General features: G+C 36.6%; 2 protein-coding genes across 2 annotated transcripts in view; one reads left to right on the plus strand and one right to left on the minus strand.

Moving 5' to 3' along the window:
• LOC137396181 (transcription initiation factor IIA subunit 2-like) overlaps positions 1 to 1,813 on the plus strand; it is a 40,860-nt gene extending 39,047 nt beyond the window's left edge. The window contains exon 4 of the mRNA XM_068082334.1: positions 1,493 to 1,813. Within this exon, the coding sequence (XP_067938435.1) occupies positions 1,493 to 1,499 (7 nt within the window). The 3' untranslated portion in view covers positions 1,500 to 1,813. The remainder of the gene's footprint in view (positions 1 to 1,492) is intronic.
• LOC137396180 (notch homolog 2 N-terminal-like protein A) lies at positions 1,731 to 9,699 on the minus strand. The gene is made up of 5 exons (XM_068082333.1): positions 9,472 to 9,699; positions 6,785 to 6,993; positions 5,996 to 6,145; positions 3,533 to 3,673; positions 1,731 to 2,135 (listed from the first exon to the last, which is right to left on the minus strand). The coding sequence occupies exons 1-5, from the start codon at positions 9,618 to 9,620 to the stop codon at positions 1,993 to 1,995; spliced, it is 792 nt and encodes a 263-aa protein (XP_067938434.1). The 5' UTR covers positions 9,621 to 9,699; the 3' UTR covers positions 1,731 to 1,992.
• Between the last annotated feature and the right edge of the window lie 359 nt (positions 9,700 to 10,058).

The following is a 10,058-nucleotide window of genomic DNA, read 5'->3' on the forward strand; positions in this document are numbered from 1 at the left end:
ATCAGTGCTAATAATGACTAGGTTGCATTGATCAATAACAATAAGTTTTCGTTTTTACGGTAACATCTACCACAATTTTAGTGATGGTGCACCTGAGAAGATCAATCCGTCACAATCATCGGAACTACATGATGGTTCAAAGTCGCTGAGGTCTAAATGATATCCGTTGTTTTCAGATTCGTTCATAATTTAATAACGTTTCTGAAAATTAAAAACGTAATGTCAAGCTTTGAAAGCGACGTCATTGAAATAATTAATAACGGTATCACACTAACTAATATTTTATAATCAAGCTAATTCCTTGCTTAACTCGGTCTGTCACTTCGACATATAAAAAACGGTTTAACAGAAATGTCAAGGCCGACAGCATTACTGTCATCCACCCCAAGGAGAGTGTAAAATATAGGTGACGTTAGCATTGCTGCTTTCATAAATGGGATAAATTTATCTTCCCAAATTTCTGACCAGCTGTTCGAAAAATACATTGGCACCCTTTATTTAAGCACCACCCCTAAGTAAATGCTTCTATAAAAAAATGGTTAAAAATTAGAGCGCCATGTCGTTCGAATGGAGACTTTATAGTATCTGGCCATGATTTTTAATGCTGACTCAACAACCATGCTCTTACCTACTGTTAATAAACTAACTGTTAACCATCTCCTCATATCGTTACAGTCAATGCATGGAACACCAAATTTCTTCAATAATAAGAAGGGCCACTCCATAGAGCATTAGATAGATCTCTTCACTTTACCTCCTCTAGTTCATGAATAGGCCTATTTGGTCGCTTGGTTTACCTCCACTTATTGCACAGTATTCTTATCAATCAATTTCTGTCCAATTGTCACTATTCTTAGTTATTATTCTTCACTTAGAACTAATAATAAATGCCTGCATGGAATTTATAATGATCGAGTCATGCAGAGTTATGGGAGAGTTAGGTTTAGCCTAGTCAATACCTACTGATATTTACCCACAACCTAGCATTCATCAACAGATTTTTGTTTTCACGAACTCCTAGGTAATTTTAACCTCTAAAATTTTATCGGTATAACTAAAGTCATAATTCTATATTCTGCCTGTGAGCTTGATCAGGGAAAAGGAGGTAAATTTTGCACAGGCTTAGCTCCTTAGCGCTCTCTACAATAAAGCTACTAAACAATTCGCATGCTCCTGTATTACAGTCATACCTCAACATAGAGTTGTCCCAACTTTCTTATGCGTAATAACTGCCAAGCGTTGATCTCTCTGGTGACAGCTGTTACAAACTGGTATTTCATATGTACTGTTTCACAATACCTACTTGTTACCGGGTTGTCACTCTTTGCTACCTAATTGCCATTATGTTTCAAATGGCCGCTTATCTGTTGCTAGAAATAATAGCATCAAACGTCATGCGGTTAATCGTAACCGGCGCTTCAGAGTTCATTGCGTCGGTCCAACCTCTTCACCCCATTCTGACTAATCTTTGATATTTCTGTTCTGTTTATAGGGAATAACGGATTCTATTGCTAGCTTGTGGCTGGAGTCATCAACCCGCCTGCTCATATGACGGTGTATTCGTACTGCCAATCAGCTGAGCATCACTTAATAATGCACTAAGGATTCAACATAGGGAGACATATTCCTTTGAATTGGTAATAAGTTTGCTTGCAGCAATCTTTCCTTAAGTGACATTTTCTTTGACTAAGTGTATTGTGTTTTGGAGTCAATACATGAAGTCAGGATAATATGTGAAAAAATTATCTGTATATTTGAGAAGTAACATATATTCCAAATAAATACTTGTATTCAATAAAACCTTTATCACAGTGCCTAGTTGTTAGTTCTACTAACAAAAACTGATTGCCAGCTTTTTTCAACTCTGTTGATGTCGGGCATGTTCTTAAGTTATTGGCTTGTTGATGTGGTTAGTTGGGAGTCTAGGAGTACGCCAGGTGCTCCTGTAAGGATTCTGACTAGATTAATTCTGCCACGCGTAGAGTTTGACATCTAGCTAACATTTAAAATAGATAGCTCACACATGAGCCCGGTGAATCCTGGCAGGCACTGGCAGCTTGCAAACTGATCAGCATTGCCTTCTCCTCTTGAGCAAGTTCCGCCGTTGAGGCACTCCACTCCGTCAGAACAGAAAACTAAACAATAAAAAGAGGAAGTAGTACTACATGCACACCAAATTGAATCGAACAATAGCTAAATGGTTTTTTTAAAAGTGGTCATGGTGCTAAGAAGTATTAACCTTGTCTATTTCTGTTCAAAATAATTATAACAAAAGTAGCCTATATATGTCATATTTGAGATTGGTTTATCCATTTGGTTGCTACAATTAGAATTTTACCACCCCGCTACCGAATGGTAAATTTGCTTTTCTGAAACACGAAAACAGTAAAATGTCTATTTTGCTTTTCAAGGTTGGTCTAGGATTTTTGTGCGGTCGTATTCTGATTTTACACCGAGTAAACACGTCTGAGCTTAGGAGTGTGAATGGGGGTCTATTCACACTCAGACGATTTATTGAAGTTGCTTCCATGTAGACGAAGTCTGTTTACTGTAAATTGAACAATGGTTGTAAAAATGGCTTTGTCCAGTTGCCGACACAAAATCTCTGAAAGGCTGTGTTTTTTACGACCGCCATTGACCGAGTGCAACGTGGAATTGACCAATCATATATCGCAATGCTAATCGCATACGAAATTACAAACAAAGGGAATGGACAACAGTGTCGTATTTCTTTGGCTGAAAAGGTGACCCATTATGTGTAGTCGCAGTTTGAGTTGGTAGTCTTGACAAAAGCGTATTTCAAATCAGAAACAGACTAGAAACTATTCCATCTAATTTCAAAATATAGTTGTTTCTCACTCAGTTTAACTAATAGAACCACACCCTAATCCCTAACCATGCAACCTCTTTGTTTTTACCTATTACTCTATGGAGTTAGCATGACAGTCTAGCCAGTTATAGCTGAGTTATTGCTCTCATTTGTGGTAATAATATTGATATTTCTGCTGGATCATCAAACTAAAGATGAACTTGCAGAAAATTTCAGTAGTTTTTATCAGAAAGTATTGGTAATTTTCTATCAGCTGCGATTGCTTTTGATGTTTGAGGTGATCTCACATCTAGGATGTTTCAAGATTAAAATCAGCAAAACTTGATCGCAGTTAAAATGCTCGGAAAAAATCTACATGTGAAATGACGTTCTTTGTTGTTATCGTTGTTACAGTTGATATCAGCTATTGCGTTCAAGTTGCAGTATTATGCGTCTCTATTCTGTAAAATCTCTCTTTGCAACTATAGACATAATCGCACATTCGTCTGATCTGAGCGCTTTAACCGCGATCAAGTTTTGTCGATTTTAATCTTGAAACGTCCTAGTAGTCAGATCACTTCAAACATCAAATACAATCGTTAGTGATAGAAAAATGCCGATACTTTCTGATAAAATCTACTGAAAGGTTGTGCAAGTTCATCTTTTTCAAGTCATCAGACCAGATGGAGACAAAACAACCAGATGCAACCAACTGATACTTACATTGTTCGCAGTTCTTTCCAGCAGTAAAGGTTCCGACGCACTCACAAACATAGTTCATGCATTCATTGATGCATCTACCACCGTTGAGACAGGGTTCCCCAGCATCTGCACACCAGTCCCTTAGTGGCACTCCTCCTTGACCTGCCAGAGAATAGTTTAAAATTGTAAAGAAGACCACCTTCAGTCGTGCTCGTTGTTTGAATAAAAATGCAGCTTTGTTTATGCATATCTGGGTTGTTTTTGTACACTGTCCCCGGATCGAACCAATGAACGAATTTGCCTCACAGATTCTCGCAACAAGACAGATAGTTGCTTACAGGAGAACTTTCCACTTATTTCCTTGAGAGTTGTAACAGTGAACATGCAAAACTTGTGATTTTGAATAGAAAATTGTCACAATACATTCCTTCTTGAGATTTTACCTTGCTATAGAGTGTAACTTTAGCAGTGTTTAACTTTTTACCTACCATCATCTGTACTTTTGCAACATTTTTGATGCTTTAAAAAAGTTTCCTAATAAGAAAGATAAAACAAATGTGGGTAGATGCCATGGTGTTACCACTTTAACATAGATTAAATAATAATACATTTTTTCCATTTACACTATAACAGGCTATTCCAGTTATTACCTCGTACACAAGAGTAATAAATTCACAAGGAAATAGGCATCCTGTTCCTTAGAGATATAGTCTGGTCTGACAATCACTTATTCATACCTTTGTCTACCTAATGTTATGCACTTGAGCTAAAAATACGAATCTGGGCGTCATCGCCTGTAGGAAATATCATCATCGTAGGAAATACCCAAATATCTATTTGGTAGATATGATATCATACCATTAAGTAGGGACATCATAAGCTTCGAAACTTGTTTTGAATCATTATCAACATTTTGCCAAATTGAGAATCCAATCAATTTTGCCAATTTTGTAAATTATTCAAAACTTTGATTTTCAGACTATTATGTTTTGAAAAATCAAAACATTAAAAATCAATGGTTTGAAGCTGTTCAAATTGCAAATGGTTTTTCCATATTGACAACCCATCAGAGCAGATCAAGCAAAATTATATTTTCTCATGTAAGGCTAGCTGGGCAGTTAATAAAAAACCGTAATAACGAAAATAATTTTTGTACTGTCCATCAGTATTTAGGTTGGTTAACTCATTCATCTGAGAAGCAAAGTGTAAGCTAAGAAACCTGACCGCAAGCCATTGTTGGCTGAAGTGGGCAATTGTAGGAGTGTAAGTTGTTAAGAAAGATGGCACTTATAAAAGTTAATAACTCACAGCATTGTGAGAGTTTTCTAAAACACGTGAATTATAATAGCGAGAACGATAGCTAACAAAACAGAAATAAAAGTTTCAGCTATCTCTCTCTACTTAATCCATCTATTGTTTATAATGGCACCTCCAAGTACACTTCAACTGTAACCAACTAAAGATTTACTGTTTTAGTTCTCTGTAGAAAAGAATGCATTGTTGCTCGGCAACTGATTGCGGCCCTCTCATCGCAAAAAATTATTTCAGTCTAGCCTAATTGTTCGTGACAAAACCTCAGTTTTTTTGGCGTTCAAGCCGCTAATTTTAAAAGCTGTTACAGACAAAGGTCGATTAGTTTACCGCATGTGGGACTGGAGTCATGGTCAAAGAATTTCTTTGCAGTAGACGAAAATTTCGGTGATTTGAAAACAGGGTTACTTGGAAATATCTAAAAATGCATTTACCATTGTTATATGGCTGACTTGGGTGTGAGCAAAAGTTGCCTAAGCCACTATCATAAAAAGTATTTTCCAAAGGGTTCTGAGTCGGAGTTGGTGTTTTGATCAAAAATACATAGCTCAAAATGAAGGAAGAAAAGTCTTTTGAGCACTGGCCGTTCAGTCTACCGGACAGTTCAGTTAGTTCTAGGGAGCAGTTTTTCTTTCAAATGAAAATCAAAAGAAAAGATATATTGCAGCCAAAATAAATAGCACAAAGGATACAGCTGCATAATCAAGGGAAAATAGACACTAGGGCTTTTATACCTTTACCTTTCAGCTCTATGCTTTCTACACAGCTTTAAATCTTTTAGTGGCTCACAACTTATAACATTTTCATAGTTAACCGAGCTTGCTAGCAACTGTAATAGAACTTGAGCAGCGACTTTCAAAGAGCAACATCGATTATAGCAATTTAAAGTGTTGATCAACCATTTGTATGTCCGTCTGCTGAAAATGCTGAGCGTTGTGAAATCTTCACCAACCTAAATCATTTATAGGCAGTTACCAAAAAACATTGAAATTATAATTTGTTACTTTTCAATGTTTGTAGTTTTTATCTGACAATCAAATCCAAATTCCTGTCAGTCACCACAAAAGTGATGTATTTCTGCCAAAATATCTAATGTCATTTTTCTTATTTAACTGCTCTTCCCTCCTTAGGTGTCACTATTTCCTACTAAAATTAATCTTATAAATTATTTACATGGTGCGTTAGGATCTACGACAGGCAAGGAAGATGAGTCGAGGTCTTCTTGTGTTTTGCTGCAATCCCAATCAGCGTATCCTGTGCCGGTACAGTCACATGTACATATGGAACCTTCAGCTTTGACCACTCCATTGTTCTTGCACGTGCCTAAAATATATGCTTGTTTCTTTAGCTGAATAACTTATCATTGAACTTAATGCTTATTTTACTCCGTGTAACAGCTCTTGAACAGCTGTCAAAACAAAGCACTAGAAATGGGACTCGTTGTTGAGTACCTATATGTGACGACAGAGGCTACTATGAACATAGGCCTAAATATTATATGCAATCAAATATCAACTCTTCTTTCTACATTTTTTTTAAATATGCGAGGAATTGGAGTAAATATTAGTCCAAGAATATAACATCTTTTTTCTCATACTGCATTGAATTATTTTTAAAGATGTGATACCCTAGAAGGAAAATTGGAAAAATTTGGTAAGGCTTTAAAGTTAAATAGTAAAAGCCATGTTTGTCTGTTTCTCCAGAGCCATGGTTGATGGTTGGGGAAAGGATAACATTATGTGGAACACTCTTTTTTAGAGTTGTTATTGGTAGGACCTTTCATACTCAAACTTGTAAAATAGTATGTCATGATATGTCTGCTGCAATAAACCTGAACACATCTTACCCATTACAACTGTTGTCTTAACTATTCACATTGCTTTCATGCATCAATATCTTCTAATCTTTTCATCAAGCGAGATGCATAATTAAGTTAGGAAGGTAACAATCAAATAATTCTACCTTGATCATTGTAGTCATGGTAACATTGGGGCAAAACATCCAGATCAAACTTCTTCCGAGTGCAATCAAACTTGACAGAATTGGGGTCAAATGTCTCTGTGCATGGGTTACCAGCACTTGCGCCAAAGAAGCTGCTCACACCGCTGCCATTTGGGCATTGTCTTGGGATTAATCGTAGTGTTCGGCCCAACCGCCTGCACTGCCAGTACCTGTAAAATTAATCATCATTTCTGGTAAAGATAACAAAACAATATACATACTCAAGATGCTTTTCAAGTTGCTAGTAAATAACATCTAACATTCTGAAGCTAAGGTTCTCTTTTTATAAAAATATGACTTGTAACTGATTCATATTCTTCTGAAATCTGTTTTCAGAACTTTTCCATACAAACTAAAATTTATTCACTGCAAACCTTTATGATGCGTAGTTTCTATAGCAACTGTTTGAACGAAGCAAATATTGCTGCTCATGTAAGTCAGAATTTACAAGAAAATGTATTTTTAAATGGATGTTTTTCTTACTGTACATTTTTGCAAGGCTAATTACTGAAAATCCTGAAAACCCTGATTTACATAAAGTCATGTTTGCATGAAAAATGGTTGCTCAAGTGTGCATATGTATTAGAACTGTTGCTTCCTGTACAGAAGCATTTCTCTTCATCCGTTGGTGATGAAAAGGAATTTTCCCTGCTCAGCGCAAGTAACAACATGTGATAACACTGTTTTTACGCATTTCATTTCATTGAAATTCTGATGTTTCACCTTTCTCCACTTTAAGATCTTGCGATCGCAGTTAGAGGCAGCTGTTTGAAAAAGCTCATGCAACGATGAACACAAAACAACAGATTTAACTATTGTTGCATGATATATGTTTACTGCAAACTAACCAGGTCCTGCTTCTGGATTAACCCATAATTAAGAGCAGGCGGAGTTGCTTCCAGGGTTCACCTGAAGTAACTTAGTCTAGCCCAAAACAGTCAAACTTTATGGTTTCGGAAAGAGTCATTCTTAGATACGTACATGTATTTAGGACTTTTATAGGCATCAGTAATCATTAAGACAAATTTGGTTTTTTGTTATTCGTTTTGGGATAAAAATGAGACGACAAAGATCAGGTAATTGTGAGTGAGTCAAACAAAAGTGTTTTAAAAGTTGGTAAACTAAGAGAAAATGCAGAGGTGTTGGAATAGTGAGCTGTAGGTTGTAGTAGCAGAAAGTTCATGAACTGAAACATTGTAGGCAGATGTAGTATATATGCTGGTGTGATGGAATAGAAAATGATGTTGGTCATATGTGTGGAAAGATAAATGCAAATACTCTGGGTACAGTTTACACAGTATTTTACACAGGTCTAATGCAATTATTAGATATTTCATGTCAAGCAAGATTTTTGCCGCTGTCTTATATAGCATATTGTCTAACCAAACAACCAGGCGTGTATCTAAACGATTTAAGGCTTTTCCATGAAACTAGCTGTAGGATATGAAAGGGCCATTTCAAAGTATTTATCAACCTAGCTAGCCAACGCCCATGCATACCGTGCCTGTCTCTGGGGCTTCTCATTACATTTATCATGGTCCTAATCTCCTTAAGCAGCTGTATGCTTCAACAATTTCATGAAGGATTAGCCATGAGCATGCCAAAATCAACTAAGAAATAGTTATCGCTTCAAAAATTTTGGTGTCTCTAACATCTGTGTATGCATTTTCTATTAGTAATTAGAAATCACAATGCAGTGGCTATTTGATAAGTTTCTTTATTAATCTTGTAAAAATTATTGAACAACTATATTGCTTATTTGATAGCCTGCAGTACCTAGAGCTATCACTCGTCCCATAATCTGAATCGGCTGGGAAAAGTTTGGTTTTGCTTAATCCTAGTCATGTATTATCGGAGAAACATAATGAAGCAATAATATGTTCTTAACAGATTAGTGAGAGACTTAAACCTTTGCTTCCACAAAGCCCTGAAAATGCATCCTTAATGCCTTTCGCGTATCTAAAAGAGCCAACTGTGTGATAAACAAAAAGGTTGCTTCGCAACTCTCTTGGTTTCGATGTGGATTTTCAATTAGGTCAAATCTGACAGCACATTTTCCGCATTTCTATGCTACGCAATGTATAGCTTTACACTGTCGCACTGCATTAAATATTTTTAAATAGCTACAGATTTATCGACCAAAACAGGAAAAAGTAACATGGTTCAAACCAATTTAAATTCTAGTTAAAGTTAAATCATTTAAATTCACATCGTGTTGTGAATGTACGAGTGACTTTAGAAATATTTGCCAAAAATAATTCGAAAAATCAAATATCACCTTTAGCTTGAAACATAGTTCCCGTATTGACTGAGAGACCCAGACAGTAATCTACCACGGCAAAACACTTTTGGTGCTAGGCTTGGCAGTTTATATTTACATAGTTTCATCACCGATGATCGCAAAAATGGCGGGCTTGTGATTCTTTTTAAAAGAGCTGACCTTCATCTATACAGCGCATTTTGGGAAGGTTTTGCTTATGGCTCCTTGCGAAAGTTCAACAGCGCTGAACTCTGGCAAACGCCACCGGCAACTACTGGCAGTACTCGACGCATAGGGTCCAGTTCCAACTCTGATAGCCCTGCGATTTCAACATCGTGCTTGCGGCATAAATGGAGACCAAACTTTGCAGTATTTGTATAAAACTTACCAGCATGCGTTCCTTGCATCAGCTATAAATGTGATGAGTCCACCATTCTCGTCTGCAGTAAAACAAATGCTGCTGTCAAAATAAGGTTCAGTGGACTGTCCATACACTGTTGCCAGCAATGCTATGCCTAACAAAACAGCTTGCTTCATTGTCTGTGCTGTGTTTAATAATTTGCTGAAAGTTATCTGCAATTTTCCCTCTCAAATGAAAGCTTTGTTTTGTTGTAAAGTATAGTTTTGAACTAACACCTCAAAGCATCTGCAAGGTTTTATATAATTCTGCTCTAGTGATTACACCACAGCTCCACGGCAAAACTACTAAATGACTAGGGCGCACCCGTATATAGTCTGGTGTGACATGGAATCTCTGGCTATCCAATTTATCAATCTCAGTTTAGTCAATGATGCGATAAATACAAAAATAGCATATCGCAATCTTTCGTAGTGTCGATTCCTGGTTCATCATCAGCCCAGTTGTTATGATGATATCACAAGAATTTTGAACCAGTTTTACTTCATCGCGACTACATGTGAATTAATCATCCTAGATTTGAAACATCATGACGTTTAGTTCCATCAACATCGTTG

Source organism: Watersipora subatra, chromosome 5 (assembly GCF_963576615.1).
Source record: "Watersipora subatra chromosome 5, tzWatSuba1.1, whole genome shotgun sequence".
In the NCBI taxonomy this organism is placed as follows: domain Eukaryota; kingdom Metazoa; phylum Bryozoa; class Gymnolaemata; order Cheilostomatida; family Watersiporidae; genus Watersipora; species Watersipora subatra.

What these genes read in the sequence shown, in the direction of transcription:
- LOC137396180 (XM_068082333.1), bottom strand. Translation starts at nt 9,620, where the DNA reads ATGAAGCAAGCTGTTTTGTTAGGCATAGCATTGCTGGCAACAGTGTAT. An exon ending in CCATGACTACAATGATCAAG is followed by an intron (nt 6,146 to 6,784) that starts GTAGAATTATTT and finishes CATATATTTTAG; the next exon opens with GCACGTGCAAGAACAATGGA. An exon ending in CGTAGATCCTAACGCACCAT is followed by an intron (nt 3,674 to 5,995) that starts GTAAATAATTTA and finishes ATTCTCTGGCAG; the next exon opens with GTCAAGGAGGAGTGCCACTA.